Source organism: Salvelinus sp. IW2-2015, linkage group LG33 (assembly GCF_002910315.2).
Source record: "Salvelinus sp. IW2-2015 linkage group LG33, ASM291031v2, whole genome shotgun sequence".
In the NCBI taxonomy this organism is placed as follows: domain Eukaryota; kingdom Metazoa; phylum Chordata; class Actinopteri; order Salmoniformes; family Salmonidae; genus Salvelinus; species Salvelinus sp. IW2-2015.
Genome location: NC_036872.1, coordinates 12258477 through 12283617, shown reverse-complemented (window position 1 = coordinate 12283617; position 25141 = coordinate 12258477). Strand labels below are relative to the sequence as shown.

The following is a 25141-nucleotide window of genomic DNA, read 5'->3' as shown; positions in this document are numbered from 1 at the left end:
ATAATCAACAGTAAAACATACGTTTCAAATTATATGCAAGATCCTCTTCATCTCATGGGCTGAGTCAGCCCACTGGGCACAAACTGGTTGAGTCAACATTGTTTCCACCTCATTTTAAAATAAATCTGCATGATGATTGGGGAGATACTAACCTGTAGCATCATGATCTTATTAGGAAACTGCCTCAAAAAAACATAGTTAGCTTCTCACCTAATCAGCTGCTAATAGTCGTAATTTGGCACCTCCATTTTAGGGCAAGCCAAGAGTATACACTGAGTATACACTGAGTGTACAAAACATTAGGACCACCTGCTCTTTCCATGACATAGACTGACCAGGTGTAAGCTATGATCCTTTATTGATGTCACTTCTTAAATTCAATTCAATCATTGTAGATGAATGGGAGGAGACAGGTTGAAGAAAGATTTTTAAGGCTTGAGACAATTGAGACATGGATTGTGTATGTATGCTGTTCAGAGGGTGAATAGGCAAGACAAAAGTGCCTTTGAACGGGGTATGGTAGTAGGTGCCAGGAGCATCGGTTTGTGTCAAGAATTGCTAGGTTGGGTTTTTCACGCTCAACAGTTTCCTCTGTGTATCAAGAATGGTCCACCACCCAAAGGACATCCAGACAACTCGACATAACTGTGGGAAGCATTGGAGTCAACATGGACCAGCAATCCCTGTGGAACGCTTGACACCTTGTAGAGTCCATGCCCCAATGAATTGAGGCTGTTCTGAGGGCAAAAGGGGTGCAACTCAATATTAGAGAGGTGTTCCTAATGTTTTGTACACTCAGTGGAGTACGCTAAAACAATACATTTATTGTTTTGTAATTAAGATATAGTCCGGAATTAGTCAGTCAGCAGAGAATTAAAGTGATAGACTGGACCCTGGTTTTATGGACACAAACAATCACTAGTTTTTCCTCTAAAATGCAATATTTGTACCATATAGTCTCCATGCACCCCACATTAAGCTGTTTGACCAAAGTAAAAGCCCAGCAACACTTCCTATGACATAGCTTTTTGTTCAAACTAATCCGTTTTGTACACATAATTATGTAAGGTGCAATATGTACGTCCAATATGAAAAACATACTGCATTTCAGCTGATGTGCCACCCTTGGGTTATGAGCTCTATGGATTTAGACAGTATAAATTCTCCTGAGTAGAATGGACCCCCCCCTCCTTTTTCTGTTTTACTGTGACACAATGTACAGGAAATTGTGTGCAGTACAATATGAAAAATATACATCTTGCAATATAAATGGGCTAATTAACAATGGGATTTAATAGTGCTTCCTAACGTTGATTATTAGAATTATAATAATAATATTATTAATACTGTTATTACTATTATTATTAATAGTAACATTATAAATCATGCTTTGTTATTTATATTACTGTTGTTACCATGATAACTTTATAGTAATCATTACTTTTAATGCTGATAACAATAATGTCAATAATATTACTTGTGCTATAAAGGCGATAAACTGGGTGGTTCGCGCTCTGAATGCTGATCGGCTGAACGCTGTGGTATACCACAGGTATGACAAACATGTATTTTTACGGCTGGTAACCAGTTTATAATAGCAATAAGGCACCTGGTGGTTTGTGGTATAAGGGCTGTATCCAGGCAATCCGCTTTGCATCGTGCGTAAGAACAGCCCTTAGCCATGGTATATTGGCAATATACCACACCCCCTCGGACCTTATTGCTTATTTAACCTTTTTCCATTTGTATTATTATTTTTTTTTAAAACGTCATTATTGTGGGACATTTATTTTGAAAGGAAATCGCCGAGGTCACGGCCTTATTCTTGGTAGGTCTTGCTTATTCTTGCTGGCTAACGAGACTACCGAGCCAAGCAGTCAAAAGTGTCTGCAGAAACTACACTGCCTCAGAGAAACGCTGGTTGCGCACAAGAAGAACATCCATCACAGTGTTCTACATTATTATAGTTGATTAATTTATTGTGCACACTTTACATTTAATATAAAACACGCATTTTAACGGTTTGAGCGTTGTTTGTAAAATAAAGCGGCAGTAGGGCAATAAACTGCACCGTCGGCAGTAAGTTGCAGCATACAAAGTTATCTAGTTTTCGCCGTGCATGGCTGTGAATCAAACAGGAAATTAACGGCGCTGGAGATGCTGAAAGCATCTTTGGCATTCTCCCATAGCTAGACCTACATAAAAATATTAGCTAAAGGGCTAACTGAATAATTGACACGAATATTCGCCAACTGGTTTGCAAGGATTTAAACGGTAAGATATTACGGTTATCACCATGATTAGCTAGCTATAGTATTAGAGTAGTTAAAATATTGTGGCAGTGTAACTTACACGATGAGCTAGCTAGGTACTGTACCATGCTTGCTAACTTCATGCCAACCAATTCCATTCATCCTGTTTTAGCTACTAGCTACTGATTTCATAGGCAAAGAAGCAAACGTTAGCTATTAAGCTAACTATTTACTCTGACTAAAACCATTACGGTATATGTGGTGGTACTCAGAAAGATGTCCATTGGAGTGCCAATCAAAGTTCTTCATGAAGCTGAGGGCCACATTGTTAACTGCGAGACCAACACCGGGGAGGTGTACCGCAGGAAACTCATTGAAGCTAAAGACAACATGAACTGCCAGGTATGATCATGAATCTCAAACTTTAAAGTCAGGGGAGCTACTTTTGTTTTAGAAGTGGGGGGTTTGGGGGTCCTCCCTCAATTTTATTGGCCATCTAAAGCTAATTTCCTGCGTTTCTACACAATCTAATATTTTAGGGTCACTTTTATTGTAAATAATAATATAATGTTTCTAACCACTTCTACATGAATGTGGATGCCACAATGATTATGTATAATCCTGACTGAATAATGATGAGTGAGAAAGTTATAGACTCAAAAATATACCTGCTAAAATTGCTAACCTCCCCTGTTATTGTAATGGTGAGAGGCATGTCTTATTTGTGAGTCTACCTTTCTCATTCATCATTATTCACGATTCATTCAGGTTTATCTGTAGAGTCATAATCTTGATTTAGTCATGGCGTGCTATCAATGTGGGACCAAATACTTAACTTTTTACTACTTTAATACACAAAGTGAATTTGTCCCCAAACGTACAAAATGCGTTCTAATTGCTAAACGGTTCACCCGATATGGATTAAAATACCCCTTCAAATTAAAGCTGACAGTCAGCACTAGGGTTGCACATTTTGGGGAATATTCAGAGGTGGAAACTTTCCATGGGAATTAACAGAAGTGTATGCAAATTAATATTAATACCACTTAAATGTAGATGTTTTTTGCATTGAATATATTTACCATATCATATGGTGACAGAAACATAAATATTTTAACTTATCATAAGTAGACATAATTTCAAATGATTAAATCCTTCCAATAGAAATAAAAAAAAACGATTTTATTACAAATTGAACTAATTAAATGAGTTGACACTTCACATGGGATGATTTCACTGAGCAACAAAAGAAAGGGAATATTCAATGATCCATCGCATCTCCCAAAAACATTTTCAACATGCATCTGTGAAATGATAGTCTAGAAACTAAAGCTTTGGTTGTCTTCCTCTCAGGCTTCCATGTCTTCTCCCTGGACCTCAATGTTCACCTCTTGAACATCAGACTCTATGAGGCCTCATCTTCACTGTCACTTTACAACCTTGTTGAGGATGGCTTGTTGTCAGGCTCAAAAAGCCTCCAATTTGCCCGGATGGCCACCAATTTTTCAACCCTTGTATTGGCCAGCCTGTTGCGTGCTTTGGTGTGTGTGTTCCCAAACAATGTTGGCACGACTGCCATATTGTATTTCCATCCCAAAGCCCTTGCTTGGACTTCGCCAGACTGCCAAGAACCTTGCCCTCATCCAGGCCAAGGTGGTGAACACGGTAGTGATGACACCATAGGCCTTGTTGATCTCTGCATCAGACAGGATGCTCTTGACAGCATACTTTGGGTCCAACATGTACGCTGCGGCGTGTATGGGCTTCAGGCAGAAATCTTCATGTTTTTTTTAATGTATTTCAGAACTGCAGTTTCCGCTGCTTGGAGCAACAGTGAAGTGGGCAGGGCAGTACGGATTTCTTCTCTTACATCTGTAAGCAGAGTCTGAACATCAGACAGGATGGTATTGTCTCCCTCAATCCGTGCAATGGCTACTGCTATAGGTTTCAGGCTGCTTTACCATTCTCTCCCAAAATACATCATCCAGGAGGATCCTCTTGATGGGGCTGTCCATATTTGCAGACTGTGTTATGGCCATTTCTTGGAGAGACTCCTTCCCCTCCAGGACATGATGACAATACCAACCCAACGGGTGTTGCTGGGCAGCTTCAATGTGGTGCTCTTATTCTTCTCACTTTGCTTGGTGAGGTAGATTGCTGCTATAACTTGAGGACCCTTCACATACCTAACCATTTCCTTGGCTCTCTTGTAGAGTGTATCCATTGTTTTCAGTGCCATGATGTCCTTGAGGAGCAGATTCAATGCATGAGCAGCACAGCCAATGTGTGTGATGTGAGGGTAGGACACCACCTTAGACCAAGCAGCCTTCATGTTCGCAGCATTGTCTGTCACCAGTGCAAATACCTTCTGTGGTCCAAGTTCATTGATGACTGCCTTCAGCTCATCTGCAATGTAGAGACCGGTGTGTCGGTTGTCCCTTGTGTCTGTGCTCTTGTAGAATACTGGTTGAGGGGTGGAGATGATGTAGTTAATTATTCATTGCCCACGAACATTCGACCACCCATCAGAGATGATTGCAATACAGTCCGCTTTCTCTATGATTTGCTTGACCTTCACTTGAACTCTGCATCCAGCAAATGAGTAGATAAAGCATGTCTGGTTGGAGGGGTGTATGCTGGGCGAAGAACATTCAGAAATCTCTTCCAATACACATTGCCTGTGAGGATCAGAGGTGAACCAGTTGCATACACAGCCCGAGCAAGACATTCATCAGCATTTCTCTGACAACGTTCCTCCATCGAGTCAAAAAAACTTCTGATTCAAGGAAGACCATGAGCTGTTGCTAACGATAAGGTGTCTGATTCATAATTTCCACCTCGATTAGAAGTAGAGGGACTTTCGTCAGAGGTTGCTTGTTGTGAGCGCTGAGGGAACTTTATGCACTTGGCCAGATGATTCTGCATCTTTGTTGCATTCTTCACATGATTTGGCACAGTATTTGCAAATGTACACAGCATTTCCTAGCTGCAGGGAAATGTCTCCACACATCAGATGGTGCCCGTGGCATTTTCCTGTAAAGATTAGAATAAAATGAGTAAAAAATAAATAAAATACAATTCCATGTACAGATAAATAGTTAAGCAGTTAGATTAAACAACTCCTTTGTAAGATAAATGTTTTAAAATGAAACATGTATTGAAACAGGTGAATTAACACTCCTCAGTTAGCGGGCTCCAGCAAGCTAAAACCCACATGGTAGCAAAAACTAACTAGCAGAAATTGTTTAGTTAGAAATTATTTAAACACTTTGCTGCAGGCAACTATTTACTAGTGAACAAAAAAATAATGTATGTCATATAAATTATTCACCCCACCCAGTATTGTAATCAAATCTTACCAGAAAGCATGTAGTCCTTGGCTCAGACAGTGTAGTAGTGTGGGCTCAATAGCATCTCATGTGCAAGCTCTTGAGAATCAGTGTGCAAGCTCTTGAGAATTTGCTGTACATGTGATGGAAGAGTGCACTGCACATGTGATGGAAGAAGGCATTGTGCATGCAAAGGGTTGCAATGCCATTGAATTGGGGATAGTTGAACCAAAATATGCCACAAGACCTAGAATTGCCTTATGTGTATCCCACAAAAAAGGTTCACTGCTATAAGCTAACTTTTTGTTGTTGATGAAATTCTATCAACATATTGATTGTTGTACTGGCGCTGCTAAAACCCTTGACCGTTGCTATACTACCTTCCAGAATGCACATAAGGCCCTCCATTCGGCAAATCGGAACACGATTCCATCTTGCTCCTCCCTTCCTATAGGCAGAAACTCAAACAGGAAGCACCTGTGGTGAGGACTATTCAACACTGGTCTGACCAATCGGAATCCACGCTGCAAGATTGTTTTGATCACGCGGACTGGGATATGTTCAGAGTAGCTTCAGGAAATAATATCGACACACAAACTCATTCACCGTTTCAGTATATCAGGAAGTGCATAGGAGATGTTGTACCCACTGTGACTGTTAAAACCTACCCCAACCAGAAACCGTGGATAGATGGGAGCATTTGCACAAAACTGAAAGCACAAACCATCGCATTTAACCAGGGCAAGAAGCCTGGGAATATGGAAGAATACAAACTGTAGTTATTCCCTCTGCAAAGCAATCAAGCAGGCTAAACGTCGGTATAGGGACAAAGTTCAGTCCCAGTTCAACGGCTCAGACACGAGACGTATGTGGCAGGGTCTACAGACAATCAAGGTTTATAAAAGGATAACCACCCACGTCGTGGACACCGTCTTGCTTCCGGACGGGCTGAACACCTTCGCTTGTTTTGAGGCTAATACTGTGCCACCGACACGGCCCGCTATCAAGGACTGTGGGCTCTCCTTCTCTGTGGCCGACGTGAGTAAGACATTTAAGCGTTTTAACCCTCGCAAGGCTGCCAGAGCATGCACAGACCAGCTGGCTGGTGTGTTTACAGATCTATTCAATCTCACCCTATCCCAGTCTGTTGTCCCTACATGCTTCAAGATGGCCACCATTGTCCCTGTACCTAAGAAAGCAAAGGTAATTGAACTAAATGACTATCGCCCCGTAGCACTCACATCTATCATCATGAAGTGCTTTGAGAGACTAGTCGAGGATCATATCACCTCCACCTTACCTGCCACCCTAGACCCACTTCAATTTGCTCACCGCCCCCAATAGATCCACAGACGATGCAATCGCCACCACACTGCCCTGTCCCATCTGGACAAGAGGCATACCTATGTAAGAATGCTGTTCATTGACTATAGCTCAGCATTCAACACCATAGTGCCCTCCAAGCTCATCATCAATCTTGAGGCCCTGGGTCTGAACAACGCCCTGTGCAACTGGGTCCTGGACTTCCCGACGGGTCGCCCCCAGGTGGTGAATGTAGGAAACAATACCTCTTCGTTGATCCTCAACACTGGGGCCCCACAAGGGTGCGTGCTCAGCCCCCTCCTGTACTCCCTGTTCACCCATGACTGAGTGGCCAAGCATGACTCCAACTCAATCATCAAGTTTGCAGACGACACGAGTAGTAGGCTTGATTACCAACAACGATGAGACAGCCTACAGGGAGGCTCTGGGAGTGTGGTGCCAGGAAAATAACCTCTTACTCAACGTCAACAAAACTAAGGTGATCTTGGACTTCAGGAAACAGCAGAGGGATCACCTTCCTATCCACATCGATGGGGCCGCAGTGGAGAAGGCGGAAAGCTTCAAGTTCCTCGGCGTACACATCACTGACAACTGCAGTGGTATACCCACGCAGACTGTGGGGAAGAAGGCTCAACAGCGCCTCTTCAACCTCAGGAGGCTAAAGAAATTTGGCTTAACATCTAAAACCCTCACCAACTTTTACAGATGCACAATTGAGAGCATCCTGTTGGGCTGTATCACAGCCTGGTACGGCAACTCCACCACCCACAACCGCAAAGCTTTCCAGAGGGTGGTGCGGTCTGCCCAACGCATTACTGGGGGCAAACTTCTAACACTCCTGGACACCTACAGCACACGATGTCACAGGAAGGCCAAAAAGATCATCAAGGACATCAACCACCCGAGCCACTGCCTGTTCACCCTGCTATCATCCAGAAGGCAAGGTCAGTACAGGTGCATCAAAGCTGGAACCGAGAGGCTGAAAAACAGCTTCTATCTCAAGGCCATCAGACTGTTTATCAGCCATCACTAGCACATCAGAGGGGGCTCCCTATAGACATAGATTAGGAATCACTGGCCACTTTTAGAAATGGATCACTAGCCACTTTAATAATGTTCCGTATCTAGCATTACTCATCTCAATGATGTGTAACTCTTAGTCACATTTAATTGTAATAAATATTGCTTCACCCATCTCATTGTACAGTTGAAGTCAGAAGTTTACATACACCTTAGCCAAATACATTTAAACTCAGTTTTTCACAATTCCTCACATTTAATCCTAGTAAAGATTCTCTGTCTTTGGTCAGTTAGGATCACCACTTAATTTTAAGAATGTGAAATGTCAGAATAATAGTAGAGTGATTTATTTCAGCTTGTACTTCTTTCATCACATTCCCAGTGGGTCAGAAGTTTACATACACTCAATTAGTATTTGGTAGCATTGCCTTAACAATTTAAACTTGGGTGAAATGTTTATGGTAGCCTTCCACAAGCTTCCCACATCAAGTTGGGTAAATTTTGGCCCATTCTCCTGACAGAGCTGGTGTAACTGAGTCAGGTTTGTAGGCCTCCTTGCTCGCACACACTTTTTCAGTTCTGCCCACACATTTTCTATGGGATTGAGATCAGGGCTTTCTAATGGCCACTCCAATACCTTGACTTTGTTGTCCTTAAGCCATTTTGCCACAACTTTGGAAGTATGCTTGGGGTCATTGTCCATTTGGAAGACCCATTTGCAACCAAGCTTTAACTTCCTGACTGATGTCTTGAGATATTGCTACATATATCAACATAATTTTCCTGCCTCATGATGCCATCTATTTTGTGAAGTGCACCAGTCCCTCCTGCAGCAAAGCACCCCCACAACATGACGCTGCCACCCCCGTGCTTCACGGTTGGGATGGTGTTCTTCGGCTTGCAAGCGTCCCCTTTTCCCTCCAAACATAACGATGGTAATTATGGCCAGACCGTTCTATTTTTGTTTCATCAGACTAGAGGACATTTCTCCAAAAAGTACGATCTTTGTCCCCTTGTGCAGTTGCAAACCGTAGTCTGGCTTTTTTAAGGTGGTTTTGGAGCAGTGGCTTCTTCCTTGCTGAGCGGCCTTTCAGGTTATGTCGATATAGGACTCGTTTTACTGTGGATATAGATAGTTTTGTACCTGTTTCCTCCAGCATCTTCAAGGTCCTTTGCTGTTGTTCTGGGATTGATTAGCACTTTTGGCACCAAAGTACATTATCTCTAGGAGACAGAACACGTCTCCTCCTGAGCGGTATGACGGCTGTGTGGTCCCATGGTGTTTATACTTGCTTACTATTGTTGGTACAGATGAACGTGGTACCTTCAGGCATTTTGGAAATTGCTCGCCAAGGATGAACCAGACTTGTGGAGGTCTACAATTGTTTTTCTGAGGTCTTGGCTGATTTCTTTTGATTTTCCCATGATGTCAAGCAAATAGGCACTGAGTTTGAAGGTACATCCACAGGTACACCTCCAATTGACTCTGATGATGTATATTAGCCTAACAGAAACTTCTAAAGCCATGACATCAATTTCTGGAATTTTCCAAGCTGTTTAAAGGCACAGTCAACTTAGTGTATGTACACGTCTGACCCCCTGGAGTTGTGATACAGTGAAATAATCTGTCTGTAAAAAAGAAAATGGAAAAATTACTTCCTAACCGACTTGCCAAAGCTATAGTTTGTTAACAGGAAATTTGTGGAGTGGTTGAAAAACCAAGTTTTAATGACTCCAACCTAAATGTATGTAAACTTCAGACTTCAACTGTATTAAATGTACTCTATATGCCACTGTATCTTAGTCCAATGCCGCTCTGACATATGTATATATATTCTTAATCCATTCCTTACTTAGATGTACGTGTATTTTGGGTATATGTTGTGAAACTGTTAGATATTACTTGTTAGATATTACTGCACTGTAGTATTTCGCTACACCCGTAATAACATCTGGTTAACATGTGTATGTGACCAATAAAATTTGATTTGATTTTTGGGAACCACACATGCGGAGATCATCCGCTCACCTACTCTGTGTCTCACAACGACACGACGGTTGGAACCGAAAATTTCAAATTTGGACTCATCCGACCGAAGGACAGATTTCCACTGGTCTAATGTCCATTGCTCGTGTTTCTTGGCCCAAGCAAGTCTCTTCTTATTGGTGTCCTTTTAATAGTGATCCTGCTTCTGTTGCCTGTTTGAGTGTTTTGGTTGATGATTCCGTGAGCACCAAGCCTCATGCAACAATTTCACAAATTCCTCTTTTTTTAATCTTTGCTATGCTGTAATAAAGGCTTTACACTTTTTTTTCGTTAGACCAGCCTGTTATTATTTGTAATTCATATAGTGTTGCTTACACTCTTCCAAATTGTCATAAAAATAATATTTATAATAATAACCCTCCTTTATCCTTCTTGTTATTATTATGATCATCATTATAATAATAGGTAATGTCATTATCATTAGTAGGCTTAGTATAGCAGCCTTGTATAACCACCATCGAGATGTAGGCCTAAGAGCGCACCCTGTTTAGTCTTAATACCGTAACTTACTTAGGCCTATATGTTAACACTTATAGCCTGCGGCTATGGAACCCTGACCTGTTCACCGGATGTGCTACCTGTCCCAGACCTGCTGTTTTCAACTCTCTAGAGACCGCAGGAGCGGTAGAGATACTCTTAATGATTGGCTATGAAAAGCCAACTGACATTTACTCCTGAGGTGCTGACTTGCTGCACCCACGACAACTACTGTGTGTAACGGCCGTCCCTCGGTGAGTGAGTAGACCAAGGCGCAGCGGGTGATGAATACATAATGTTTATTTGACAAGACGGAAAAACACGAAACGAAATACACTGAATGATTAACAAAATAACAAAACGAACTAGACAGACCTAAACTATGAACTTACATGAAACGAGGAACACATAAACAGGAACGACCGAACGAACGAGACGAGACAGTACCGTGTGGTGCAAAATACACAGACACAGCGACAATCACCCACAAACAAACAGTGAGAACAACCTACCTTAATATGACTCTCAATTAGAGGAAAACGCAAAACACCTGCCTCTAATTAAGAGCCATACCAGGCAACCCAAAACCAACATAGAAACGGAAAACATAGACTGCCCACCCAAAACTCACGCCCTGACCATCACACACATACAAAACAACAGAAAACAGGTCAGGAACGTGACACTGTGATTATTATTATTTGACCATGCTGGTCATTTATGAACATTTGAACATCTTGGCCATGTTCTGTTATAATCTCCACCCGGCACAGCCAGAAGAGGACTGGCCACCCCTCATAGCCTGGTTCCTCTCTAGGTTTATTTCTAGGTTTTGGCCTTTCTAGGGAGTTTTTCCTAGCCACCGTGCTTCTTCACCTGCATTGCTTGCTGTTTGGGGTTTTAGGCAGGGTTTCTGTATAGCACTTTGAGATATCAGCTGATGTACGAAGGGCTATATAAATAATTTGATTTGATTTAAATAGGATACTGTATCAATCAATCGTTTATTCGTCATCACACAGCATACAAGTCATTCATGATGTGAAATGTAATCAAGCATTTTAGTTTAAAAAGCGACCATTAAATACTTAACGTAAACAATAAATAGACCTAGACTTTTCTGTTTCTGAATTTGCATTCATGAATGAATGCGACTGTTTTTTGTCTTTGCTGTAATAAAGGCTTTACAACCAAAAAAGCATTACAACAGACTCTCTTGGTATGCTTATAAATTATTCCAAACAGTCTTAAAAATGATTGTAATCTAACAAACAAACATCTGACTTCCCCTTTACCTCCTGAGCAACCAGTAAACATTTCCCTGTTTCAAGTTTATTTGTCACGTCCTCGCCATCCATTTTGCTGTTACGTGTAATGATATGCTATAGGTTAGGCCCGATTGGTCAGGTGCATGTGAAGCATATGTGTCCCATACAGAGAGCAAATGTTGAGGGAATAGGGAATGTTTTTCCTAAACAAATTAGGGATTTTGGTAAACCAGCCTGTCTTTTTAACACAGCACGGCAAGTCTGAGCCAGGCGGCACAATCAAATCAATTGTGGTCAGACTTCCTCTAGTCATTTATGTGTCTTAATTATTTCATCAAATTGATAGCTAGTCTAGAGCTGAACTGGCTGTGGTAGCTAGCTAGTTCATTCACTTCAGACAGAACTTCAGTCGAGTGGTCGAAACATGTAATGCATTAGCTTACGTTACATGTCAGTTACACTACTAACTCAGCACTGGGAATAAAATACTTTTTTTTCTGTAAAGTAAAACGGCAGTTACCTTGCCAGCTACATCAGTAAAATAAAGAATAGCAAATCAGCCTCTGTGATCCCTGAGTCCCCCATAAAGTAGCTGAGGAACCCTCAACTCTGTTCCCTTATATCAAGGCGGAGTTGTATTTTGATGACTGGTCACGGGATTTGCTAGCAACAACATTGAGTCACCATCAGTCGATTCTTGTAAAAAATGTAATTCTGAAAACGCTATGTTTGTCCTGTACAACTGCGGCGCTTCCACCGGAGGCTGAAATTCATACTGCTATAAAATCTTTTAGCGAATACAACCACCAACTTTTTTCCCCCTCGTTGCTCATACTACATATTAGGTAAGCTGAGATTCAATTGGTCTGCTATCCGGGTACCATGATGTCCCTACCCTAACCCTAACCGTAACCCCTACCCATATTCAGGTGTCAGCATGCTTAAGTACGCCTAGCCGAGCTCGGCTAACCGAATGAGCGTGCTCGCATACTCCCTTAAAAGACCTTCGCTTGAAAAACGAGAAACGTTTTCAGAATTGACATTTTTACAAGAATCGACTGATGGTGACTCAATGTTGTTGCTAGCAAATCCCGCGACCAGTCATCAAAACTCAACTCCACCTCCATATAAGAGAAAGGAGTTGAGGGTTGCTCAGCTACACATAAAGTTGTCCTCCACAACCTACCTTCTCCCTTCCTTATCTAGATGTGATGTATTTCTTATTACACATTCTGCCTCCTCCAGATGGCCAACATCACAGTGACCCACAGAGACGGCCGTGTAGCCCAGCTGGAGCAGGTGTACATCCGAGGCAGCAAGATCCGATTCCTCATTCTCCCTGACATGCTGAAGAACGCACCCTTGCTAAAGAGTATGAAGAACAAGAACCAGGGAGCTGGAGCAGGAAGAGGCAAAGCGGCCATTCTCAAAGCACAAGGTACAGATTTACATTACATTCTGGCCCTAATCAGACCCACCTTGGAATCCTACTAGCCTGGGTCCCAGTCTGTTAGTGCCATCATGCCAACTCCTTGTTAGTCATTGGCCGTGTAAGAATACCAATACTAGCGTACTCCATACTTAAACTGCATACTATGTAGGCTACTCATCGTCTCATACTATTTAGCACGTGCCATTTAGTAAAAAGTATGCATTATGTCACTGCTGCGACGTAGTAGCGGATCCTGACTGGGTGAGAATGTGGAGCGGGGCTGAGTGTGGGAGGATTTTTTTTTTTTCAGATTCAACAGACATACAGTCGGAAGAAAAAGTATGCGAACCCTTTAGAATGACCTGGATTTCTGCATAAATTGGTCATAAAATTTGGTCTGATCCTTGTCTAAGTCACAACAATAGACAAACACAGTCTGCTTAAACTAATAACACACAATGAATATTTTTCATGTCTTTATTGAACACACTGTGTAAACATTCACAGTGCAGGTTGGGAAAAGTATCTGAACCCTTGGATTTAATAACAGGTTGATCCTCTGGCAGCAATAACCTCAACCAAACGTTTTCTGTAGTTGCGGATCAGACCTGCACAACGGTCAGGAGGAATTTTGGATCATTCCTCTTTCCAAACTGTTTCAGTTCCACAATATTCTTGGGATGTCTGGTGTGAACCGCTCTCTTGAGGTCATGCCACAGCATCTCAATCGGGTTGAGGTCAGGATTGACTGGGCCACTCCAGAAGATGTATTTTCTTCTGTTTAAGGCATTCTGTTGTTGATTTACTTATGTCTTTTTGGTTGCTGTCCTGTTGCATCGCCTTACTTCCGTTGAGCTTCAATTGGCGGACAGATAGCCTTACATTCTCCTGCAAATGTCTTGATAAACTTGGGAATAAAACATTTCCGTTGATGATAGCAAGCTGTCCAGTCCCTGATGCAGCAACGCAGCCCCAAACCATGATGCTCCCTCCACCATACTTTACAGTTGGGATGAGGTTTTGATGTTGGTGTGCTGTGCCTTTTTTTCTCCACACAGTGTTGTGTGTTCCTTCCAAACAACTCAACTTTAGTATCATCTGTCCACAGAATATTTTGCCAGTCGCGCTGTGGAACATCCAGGTGCTCTTTTGTGAACTTCAGACGTGCAGCAATGTTTTTTTTGGACAGCAGTGGCTTCTTCCGTGGTGTCCTCCCATGAACACCATTCTTGTTTTGTGTTTTACGTATTGTAGACTCATCAACAGAGATGTTAGCACTTTCCCGAGATTTCTGTAAGTCTTTAGCTAACACTCTAGGATTCTTTTTAACCTCATTGAGCATTCTGCGCTGTGCTCTTGCAGTCGTCTTTGCAGGACGGCCAGTCCTAGGGAGAGTAGCAACAGTGCTGAAATGTCTCCATTTTTAGACAATTTGTCTTACCGTGGACTGACTTTTAGAGATACTGTGTAACCCCTTCCAGCTTTATGCAAGTCAACAATTCTTAATCTTAGATCTGAGATCTCTTTTGTTCGAGGCATGGTTCACATCAGGCAATGCTTCTTGTGAATAGCAAACTCTAATTTTGTGAGTGTTTTTTATGGGGCAGGGCAGCTCCTAACCAAAATGTCCAATCTCGTCTCATTGATTCGACTCCAGGTTAATTGACTCCTGACTTCAATTAGCTTTGGAGAAGTCATTAGCCTAGGGGTTCACATACTTTTTCCAACCTACACTGTGAATGTTTAAATGATGTATTCAATATAGACAAGAAAAATACAATTTGTGTTAGTTTAAGCACGCTGTTTGTCTGTTGTGACTTTTAGATGAAGATCAGATCAAAATTGGTCAAATTTATGCAGTAATCCAGGTCATTCCAAAGGGTTCACATACTTTTTCTTGCCACTGTTCATCACGTTAACCAGCCTGATAATAGCTCATTTCTAATTCTATTAATTTCTCTAAACTCTCTGAGTAGAATAGAAATGGAGTCATAGGCCTACTCAGGCTGGTTTTAGGCAGACTATCACATTCAACATATACCATAGCCCATCTATCCCATTTTAAAATGGACTGAAGACAAGCTGGTCATGTACATTAAATAGCCTAGTACACACACACTTTTCAAATTAAAATTCTGTTGCACAGAAGAATGTGGACAGTCGGGTGCATCACAAATTCAGAACCGCTGGACAGCAACATATTAAACTAAAGCATTCATCATTGGGAACGAGATCCATTAATTACATAGGTAGCCTAGGTTACAAAACTTAAGCTGGTTGAGAGAATGCCAAGAGTGTGCAAAGCTGTCATCAAGGCAAAGGGTGGCTATTTTGAAGAATCTAAAATATATTTTGATTTGTTTAACACTCTTTTGGTTACATGATTCCATATGTGTTATTTCATAGTTTTGTTGTCTTCACTATAATTCTGCAATGTAGAAAATAGTCAAAATCAAGAAAAACCCTTGAATGAGTAGGTGTCAACTTTTGACTGGTACTGTATGGTTTTATTGACAAACAATTTGCTTTGTCTCCTCTTTCACAGTGGCTTCCAGGGGTCAAGGACGTGGAGGGATGGGAAGAGGACATATTTTCCAGAAAAGGCGATAGTTTAAAAATATATATTTTCTACTTTCTATATTACAACTTGTTTGTTATTCTTTTGTGATCAATTATGTGAAATGACAATTTCCATATTAAAATGATTTTCTTACTATTTATTTGTACCTTGTTTTAAGGTAGTTTATAACAGATTATATACTTCACATTTGACAAGGCTTAATCTGGAATATTAGGAAATATGAGTATATGCCTCATGTATGATGTTTAGGGGGCAGGGGCTGGAGATGGCTAGAGGTCTGGACAAAAGAAGATGGCTTCAACATTCCCCCACAATGTGAAATGACCACTTCTCTGTGCAGGATCTACCGGGTCCCATACGTTGTTTCTCCCAGCTGTACAGACAAATAAGAATTTGTCAGATTAATAATACATGATTTATATAACTAATTTAAGTCAAATCTGCATAATGAAAAAGTTGATAAACAGTCAAGTTGCAGTTGTTAAGCAAAGAATAGTAATGGTTATTTTTGTCTGATAATTAATTTGGTCCTGTATATAGTGGAATAAGCTTGAGAAGATAGTAACTCACAGGTTCACCAGCATTGTCATCAGTGTTATCCAGATATGTGAATTTGTGTTTGCTGTAGTAATCTCTTTTCTTTGTGCATGTCAGGAGAAACCAGTTACAAACTGCATTCACCTAAGGGCACACACTTGCATGACTATTTCAAACTGAAAATGACAACTCAATTACACTGTATTAACAGGCTAACATTTCTCAGAAAAATGCTTTACGGTACTAATAATGAATGTTTACAAATAATTAGTGTTTTGGAGATGGCTCCACTTAAAAGAACTTACCAAAGAGAGAAACGTAAGCGCTGCACCTACATTCACTATGGTCGGAACCATGTTGAATTTACCTGCCTGTAAAGATGGAGCAGTAGAGGAAGGTAGGTTGATTTGTCATTTGACATTGAAACTCTTATTGTGGTCGTCTCAATTGTTGCCTTTACCATCTTGTGAACATAAAGCTCATACATTGTCAAAATTAAGTATTCTACTCCTGTGGTTTGAAGAATAGATAATATTTTGTATGTTGAGTCTCACCGTTCCAAATACAATGACATCAAATCGGATTCCATATGCTTTGATCAAGGTTCTTGTTTCCCGACCATCTGTGGTTTTGTAGTACTTGGCAAACCTGTGGAAATAAGTCTTGTTGAAAAGCTGTATTTATTCTCTATGAAAGTATTGTGTCCACAGGTTCATTGATTTCACCTAAAGTTGTATCCAGGGGCCACATTGTTTTCAGGGATTTTGTTGTCTAGCCTGCGGAAGGAGTACTTAGGGCCACAGTAATGTTCAGGCCAGTCCAGGTCACAGCTCCAGTCAATCATAATCCCAAGAACACCACCCTGAACAAACAACCATATAGTCTCATCTCAAATTCATCTATTTAAATGTGTAATTTGATATACCAATGAGTGACACCACTGCCAAAATGTTTCCTGATGAACAAGGATGATTAAAGCCCTCTCATTCAATTGCAACACACACCAAACACGGCATTGAGAATAACTACAGGAAAATCTAGTATGGGCTTATGCAGAATCGAGGCTTGTAAGGGACCTAAGAGGAGAGTGTAGAGCAACATTTTATACCCTGATTGCCATGGTCTGAAAGTCCTCCTCAGCTTCAGAGACCATGTCTTTAAGGCGGAAGATGGGACAGTCAGGGTCTGTTTTGCGATTGAATTCACATTGCTTCAGATATGAGGAGTTAACATCAGGCAAAATGTTTCTTCTGCAAGAGACCAAAGAGAAAATATGAGGTATTCTACAGAATAAAGTAAAACTCTCAAGCAGGTGTCCTGCCTTTATTCCTTTTCATGTTTCATTTCGGTGCCAGACAAATTAACATGACTCACTTGTGAAAGTTGAATTTGGGGTATGTCACACTGTTTTTGATTAGCACCGTGAAGTCCTCTGCTGCAACCAGCAGTGCATGTCTATGATACAAAATGTGTTCCACTTATAATACCTTGCCCCATGAGTATACCCCCATGAATCATATTATCATTTGTTCTTACTTACTCGGGTAAGTTGATGTCTATTTCAAGAGGACACCAAGATAGCACTTCACATGTTTTGACAGTCTCTGAGTAGTTCATGCATAGCCCTGTCTGGATACCTTTTAACAGAGTAATATGATTAGAAAACATTGCTCTTTAGTTAATCAAATATGTTGCAGGAGGATTCTAAAAGAAGAAGAAAAGTTTCAGCTGTCTCCCTGCTGGTTGCTGCCCTTGTTAACAATTTTACAAGGACACATCAGCATGGCATGAAGACCTACCGTTTCCACGAACATCATTGGATCCCTCTAAGCAGTCACTGTCTGACATGCAAATGGTGGATTGGTTTGGGAGCTTAAGAAGATACAGGATCACATTTCACTATCATTCAAATACTTTTGATTACCATTGAAATAATGGTTGTATAACGCATATCTTCTAAGTTGATGTATTTAAGTATAAATACAGTCCAGCTTAACATTTCACTGGATATTTTCAGTAGTGTTTAATTCAAACAATAAATACACATTTTACAATATAGACTTACACATTTCAATGTATTTTAAACGAGAAATCAGCAACTTACCTCGGGACAGGTCGATTGAGTTTGATTGGGGGTGACAATCATGTTGGTCAACACAAAGAAAGAACTCTCACCCTGCCAGACAGAAGAGATTTTCCTAAAACAACATATCTTTCTATACAAAAATACAAAAACCGTTACCAACACAATCTGAACTCAAACTGACAAAAAAGTGGCAAAGTGTATGGAGTATAGGATGATGCTACCTGAGCAGGGGTGTAAAGTACTTATGTAAAAATACTTTAAAGTGCTACTTAAGTCGTTTTTTTATGGTATCTGTACTTTACTATTTATTTTTGACAATTTTTACTTCACTACATTCATGAAGAAAATCATTTACTTTTTACTCCATACATTTTCCCTGACAACCAAAAGTACTTGTTACATTTTGAATGCTTAGCAGGACAGGAAAAGTGTCAAATTCACACACTTATCAACCCAAGTGCCTCTGATCTGACAGACTCAGTAAACACACATGCTTCGCTTGTAAATTAAGTCTGAGTGTTGGAGTGTGCCCCTGGTTTTCTGGTTTGCTTAATATAAGGAATTTTAAATGATTTGTACTTTTACTTTTGATACTTAAGTATATTTTAGCAATTATATTTACTTATGATACTTAAGTTTATTTAAAACCAAATACTTTTAGACTTACTCAAGTAGTATTTTACTTGGTGACTTTCACTTTTACTTGAGTCATTTTCTATTAAGGTATCTTTACTTTTACTCAAGTATGACAACTGGGTACTTTTTCCATCACTGTACCTGAGGGGGGATGTTGTAATCAGCCACGTCCCACACACGGGCACCCAGATCAGAGGTGTTGGTGAAGCCAGTGCCCTTCACCTTGGTTGTGACAGAACTGATCACTGAGTCTGTTTCCTGGTAGGACTTTTGCACCACACAGACATACCTATAGTGTAGCAGGTCAGACAGGAGACAAGGGGACACAGGTGTAGAGACAAAGTGATACATTCACACATCCACTCTGAGTAAATGTAGTGGAACACCGGCTTTTTAATGTAAGAAACAGAAGAATTGAATCCCAACTTACCCAATTACATAAAAGAGGATCAGAAACTGGATTAATCTGAAGACGGATCCCACTACTTTGCTCTTCACCACAATCATTCTTTCAGTTTCATATTCAAAGAAACAGCGGTGGCAGCTCTGAGAGCTACAGCCGCCCATCTTCTGAGTTATGGTTACACTGTAGAAAACTAGCAATGGGAGTGATAAAATAGGTAAAGAGGTGTCACAGCCTGCTGAGATAATAGTCTAATCATTTTAACGGCTAGTATGAAAATTACAACTGACCCTGGCTCAGTTGGCAAATATACCCTATCTGAAAAGTGGCATGATAAAACTGCTGTTCATCCACTCCAATGGATGCATGAAAATGGTATGCATTACTGTATGCACACAAGAACTAGCGAAGTGGTGAAATTATGTTATCAAGTCAACAATATTTTCAAAGTTACATTTATTGCACATGGTAAAAAACATATGTTCCAATCTAAATGTAAGTAGACAGTCAAAGGAAAGATAAAGCAGTTCCCACCTCCAGTTAGCTCCAGTTCAGTCTCATCTAAGATAAGTCTATTACGTTATTTCCCTCTTCATTATTGATGGTCCCTAGACAGTGAGATGGATGGACACAATATCTACAAGACAATGTTCCGGTTGAAAATGTTAACCTTAATGCTGAATGGAAAATTAGATCAATACACCAGTACAAATGCGTTGTACAGTCACTACATGATGAGAACCAATCTCTGATGGAGCTTTCTAGAACACTGACTCTTCCTCTTCCCTAAAGCTGTGTGTCAGGGCTGGACTGGGGAGAGGTAGTTCTCCTGGGCCTCAGACAGTGTACTCTCCTTCTTGGCTGGGGTACTCCTCTCTGATTCTCCACACACTACAACTGGGCATGACAGGGATACTTTCTCTGGGTGGGGCCCCAATTCTCCAGCTGATGTACTGTCTGTAGGCGCAGTTGCGAAGGGCGGCGATCCGTTGCTCCCCCTCGGTCAGGTCAGAGAGAGGCTCCCTGTACAGCAGCACTGCGTCCAACAAGGGCCGACTCAGCACCAGCTGTTCAAACAGGGAGGAGGTGGTAATGCAGCGGCCAATGCTCTGCCTGCAGCACAGCTGCTCCTGGGGATGGGTGGAAGGGAGACAGCAGCCACACAGACACCAGGCTGGAAGGTTGGGCCGGGGGAGAACCTGGGGCGGCTTGTCTATGATGTTGTTGCCTTTCTGCAATACACCAACCATGGCACTCAGGTGCCCTGTGTCGTCCTGGCAACAAGTGTGCAGTACATATCAAATTAGTCATATGCACTGATACAATATGTATGTATTACCATACTGACTTACTGTATAAAAGACAAGAGGAGGATAACAAAGTGAGATTAAAAGTGACATCTTTATCTATTGTATCGGGGTGAGAATGGCACTACATTGGGGAAAACACAGTTATGCTAACCTTGCATGGGTGAACAGAGATGGGCTTCACTTGTTGTAAACTTTTCTTATGTGATTTTTTCACCACTCTTATATGGTTCTCGTCCACAAACGAGACACAGAGAATGCACTGGAAAATAGAAGAAGAATTGTCTCATTGTTCAGCGTCTCACCACATATTTACATCAAACGATTCAGCCAATGAGAATGAAAATCTTGCTCTGGGTTTGTATAATCCTCAGTGGGGAATGCCATCCCACTCCTACATCCCACTCCTACCTGCTGTCTGTCCTGAACAGATTCAACTTTCTTCTCGGAGTAGTTCTGTCTGGCTTCTTTAGAGTAACAACTGGTCCCAATGAGCCAGTCGATGAATATAGTGGTCTACGAAAAATCACAATCATTGTCCTTTACTTTCCCTGTTATTAGTTTTGCATTTGAAACAAGTTGAATAAAAAAGTCTGAATAACACTCACCAGTGTATAATATGATAGAGTTGATCCAATAAAGATGATCAGTTGGATTATGCTGAATTTTCCTGCCTTGAAAGAACACATTATATAAATTACCATTTGTATTTCTCTGATTTTCATGAATTAGAAAAAGAAATGCACGCCTACTGAGTGGCGCAGCGGTCTAAGAGGCATCACTACAGCCCTGGGTTCAATCCCGGGCTGTATCACAACCTCCCGTGACCGGGAGTCCCATAGGGTGGCGCACAATTGGCCCAGCGCCGTCTGGGTTAGGGGAGGGTTTGGCCTGGGGGGACTTTACTTGGCTCATCGCGCTCTAGCGACTCCTTGTGGCGGACCGGGTGCCTGCAGGCTGAAAGCAGTCGTCAGTTGAACGGTGTTTCCTCCGACACATTGGTGCGGTTGGCTTCCGGGTTAAGCGGGTGGGTGTTAAGAAGCGAGGTTTGGCGGATCATGTTTTGGAGGATGCATGACTTGACCTTCGCCTCCCGAGCCCGTTGGGGAGTTGCAACGATGAGACAAGATCGAAATGAAGGAGAAAAAGGGGGTAAAAAAAACTAAAAAATTACAACGTTCACAAGATTACCATCATCATTGTTGCAGGTTTAAATGATGAGACTTACTCAGTCATACAAACCTTTCCAAACACCATGACATCAAACCTGATCCCAAATGCTTTAAACAGGGTTCTCTCCTCAACACCTTTCTCTGTCTGATATCTGGCAAACCTGCCAACACAAGTAGTAGGTTAAACAATGTAATATCTGGATTGCACTGATATATACAATTACAAATGTCTATATCAGTATTGAATGACAGATTTCCATAATTTGACATGGGTCAACTGACCATGTATGACCTATGACATGACCGTTGGCCTCAAGAACAAGGCCTGTCACAATTACCTGAAGTTGAGACCAGGGTACAGTGTTCTATTGCTCTCCTTCTCATCCAGCCGGCGGAAGGAGTATTTGGGCAGACAGTTCCGCAAGAACCCATCCAGGTTACAATCCCACTTAATTTGGATCCCAATGACGCCACCCTTTGGTGAGAGAGCATGGTGGAGATGATCTACTCATCGTGTTTTATATCAACCTGACAATCATGTAATCTGACGTAACTACGGTGATTTAGGGCGAGATTCAATCCGTATCGCCGAAGTATCGCGGGAACATCTGCGTTATATCTCGATTTAAATGTAAAGGCAATGTTCCCGCGGTTGCGGAGACTGCACTGCACTCACGGTACACGCTGCACATGTCAGCTCAATTTTTGACACCACACTCCAAAAAGCAAGTTCTGCAGGCTCTAGTTTTGTCTAATCTTGATTATTGTCCAGTCGTGTGGTCCAGTGCTGCAAGGAAAGACCTAGTTTAGCTGCAGCTGGCCAAGAACAGAGCTGAACGTTTTGCTCTTAATTGTAGTCAGAGGGCTGATATAAATACTATGCATGCCAGTCTCTCATGGCTAAGAGTTGAGGAAAGACTGACTGCATCACTTCTTCTTTTTATAAGAAACCTTAATGTGTTGAAAATCCCAAATTGTTTGCATAGTCAATTTACACACAGCTCCGACACACACACTTACCACACCAGACATGCCACCAGGGGTCTTTTCATAGTCCCCAAATCCAGAACAAATTCAAGAAAACGTACAGTATGATATAGAGCCCTTATTGCATGGAACTTCCTTCCATCTCATATTGCTCAAATAAACAGAAAACCTGTTTTCAAAAAACAGATAAAGCAACACCTCGTGGCACAACGCCGCTCCCCTATTTGACCTATTTAACATTTTTACGCGGATACGGATTGAATCCAAACCATAATTCTGTAATTCATTAAGTAATCAAATATGTCCAACATTATGTGCAGTGCCAAAATAGATACAGACAACAGTGAGTGACATACATAATTGAGGGTCATAGAGTTAGTTAATGTGAAAGTTTGTGGTTGTTTGAGAAACTCCCTGTAACAAAGCAGCCCACCTCAACTGCCATCTCTGAGAAGTTCTCTTTAGCCTCCTTTACAATGTCCCCCAGACGGAAGATGGGGCACGAGGAGTCTGTATGCCTGTTAAACTGGCAGCGCTTCAGGTAACTTTCCGTCATCTCAGGGAGGATGTTCCTTCTGTAAGACAAAAACGCATCAGTTAGATCCACTTTTACTAAATTGAAGAATGTGCTTATTTTCCATATTTTTATGAATTCATTTAATAGTTTTTTATGCTCTCAGAGTATGTACAGATGAATGATCTTAGTTTGAGCCAGTTAGCTACAGCAGGAAAATAATCCTGCAGCAACAGGAAATTTAAATTATTATGTGGATTACAATTGATGGACATTTTTGATACATTTTTCTTAAGGGAAAATCAAGTCTGAAATTTCTAAGTGGATATTACAAACTTCAGAAGCCTTTAAAATGTTTTAAACCTCAAATACACTACAAATTTTAAATGTCCTGCATTGCAGGAATGTTCTCCTGCAACAGGGTGTTCAAATTAAGATCCCACATCTGTAAAGGTGGTGAAGGTTACTCTAATTATAATATACTTGAGAACTGTGGTGTGCAAACTAAAAAGCCAAATTAATTCATATTGAATTGGAAAGTCTCACCTCATGAAATTAAAGTTTGGGAATCTGATGTTGTTTTTGATGAGGACTGTAAAGTTCTCAGCTGATGCCAAGAGAGCAGGCCTAGACGTCAGAGCAGTCATCAATTGCATTATTGAAGCAAAGTTGTGAAAACAATAATTTTTTACAGCGGACGGTTTCATTTTCATTTAAAAGTTTCTGTTAAACTACTGTGAAACAATGTTCCTTGGCATATTTGACTATATATACATGCAGCACTAACAAAGTGAGCTTCCTCCACATTAGAGGAACTAAAGTATAAATATAGCTGTTAGGCAGTGGTCTATGTAGAAGAGAAGATAACATTATTTACTGAGTAACTAACCTCTGCAGGGACCACATGTCAAATCACACTGAATTTGATGAGAGTAGGAGGACAGGCACACATAAATGCATACTGATGCTGAGAAGAACAACAACAATAATAGTGAGCTTATTTACTTGGGGGGCTTTTTCTTGGACTCTATGGGGCACCACGCAGACACCTCACATGTTTTCCGTGTCACATCAAACTTCACACATGCACCTGTCTGAACCCCTGATAAGGAAAGCAACATTTTAATTATTGAATGGGTCACATGACAAACAATACCAACTATTATCTTAGATGTTCTATTATCATGTGTCTACATGTTTACTACTACTGTATAAACGTATATAACCATAATGTATCTGCAAATAGTAAAGAGCCCAGAGCGGAGCTGACCGTCTGAAACCTTAACACATCAGGGACAAATTCCTCCCCTCCATGCAAGAACAAATGGTATCACCAGATAGAGGTGACACAAACAGAAGAGAAGAATAATGGGAGAAGTTCTGGACAGTTGTAGTTGTACCATGACTGTGCTGATCCCAGAATCCCTTTACACAGTCCTCGTCTGTCCGACACACTTTTCCATACGGAGGGACCTGTAATATAAACACTCCTAGGAGATTAGTGGGTTCTAGTCATCAAATAGAAATGATATAAGACATTAGAATGTACAGTAATTGGATGTCCTACTGGCACTCTACCTCAGGGCATTTTCCTTGCCTTTGTTTCTTTGTAACAATGACGTTGGTCACCACGAAAAATGAATTCTTTCCCTTAAACAGAAAGTCAAACAAATGTATAGAAAGTCAGAAGCAATGTAAAAATATGTGCATGTATATTACAAATGTAATATGTGTATAATATACAACAATAAAACAACAATATTCTCTCAC

At 41.0% G+C, this 25141-nt stretch overlaps 3 protein-coding genes across 5 annotated transcripts in view; 1 reads left to right on the top strand and 2 right to left on the bottom strand.

Annotated features, from left to right (window-relative positions):
* Positions 1 to 1857: 1857 nt before the first annotated feature.
* LOC111958200 (small nuclear ribonucleoprotein Sm D3-like) lies at positions 1858 to 15864 on the top strand. Of its 2 annotated transcripts, none has more exons than XM_023979402.2 (4): positions 1858 to 2274; positions 2529 to 2654; positions 12962 to 13154; positions 15694 to 15864. In XM_023979402.2, exons 2-4 carry the CDS (start codon positions 2529 to 2531, stop codon positions 15756 to 15758), a joined length of 384 nt encoding a protein of 127 aa, XP_023835170.1. In that variant the 5' UTR covers positions 1858 to 2274; the 3' UTR covers positions 15759 to 15864. The 2 variants fall into 2 exon arrangements, with proteins under 2 accessions (XP_023835170.1, XP_023835169.1); XM_023979401.2 differs by having other exon boundaries at positions 1859 to 2274; positions 2525 to 2654.
* A 100-nt stretch (positions 15865 to 15964) lies between these two features.
* On the bottom strand, positions 15965 to 19737 carry p2rx4b (purinergic receptor P2X, ligand-gated ion channel, 4b). Its single transcript, XM_023979399.1, has 12 exons — positions 19419 to 19737; positions 19130 to 19277; positions 18371 to 18442; positions 18066 to 18138; positions 17807 to 17903; positions 17641 to 17721; positions 17375 to 17516; positions 16992 to 17128; positions 16821 to 16914; positions 16572 to 16637; positions 16300 to 16410; positions 15965 to 16102 (listed from the first exon to the last, which is right to left on the bottom strand). Exons 1-12 carry the CDS (start codon positions 19553 to 19555, stop codon positions 16073 to 16075), a joined length of 1188 nt encoding a protein of 395 aa, XP_023835167.1. The 5' UTR covers positions 19556 to 19737; the 3' UTR covers positions 15965 to 16072.
* Positions 19738 to 19830: 93 nt separating this feature from the next.
* The window catches only part of p2rx7 (purinergic receptor P2X, ligand-gated ion channel, 7), a 6804-nt gene continuing 1493 nt past the window's right edge, over positions 19831 to 25141 (bottom strand). The window contains exons 3-13 of one of the 2 annotated variants that reach the window (XM_023979396.2): positions 24950 to 25021; positions 24772 to 24844; positions 24377 to 24473; positions 23918 to 23998; positions 23291 to 23432; positions 22209 to 22345; positions 21941 to 22031; positions 21307 to 21372; positions 21110 to 21214; positions 20853 to 20960; positions 19831 to 20665 (exon numbers count right to left, since the gene is read on the bottom strand). In XM_023979396.2, the coding sequence (XP_023835164.1) occupies positions 20228 to 20665; positions 20853 to 20960; positions 21110 to 21214; positions 21307 to 21372; positions 21941 to 22031; positions 22209 to 22345; positions 23291 to 23432; positions 23918 to 23998; positions 24377 to 24473; positions 24772 to 24844; positions 24950 to 25021 (1410 nt within the window). In that variant the 3' untranslated portion in view covers positions 19831 to 20227. The remainder of the gene's footprint in view (positions 20666 to 20852; positions 20961 to 21109; positions 21215 to 21306; positions 21373 to 21940; positions 22032 to 22208; positions 22346 to 23290; positions 23433 to 23917; positions 23999 to 24376; positions 24474 to 24771; positions 24845 to 24949; positions 25022 to 25141) is intronic. The other variant, XM_023979398.2, reaches the window with a different exon arrangement.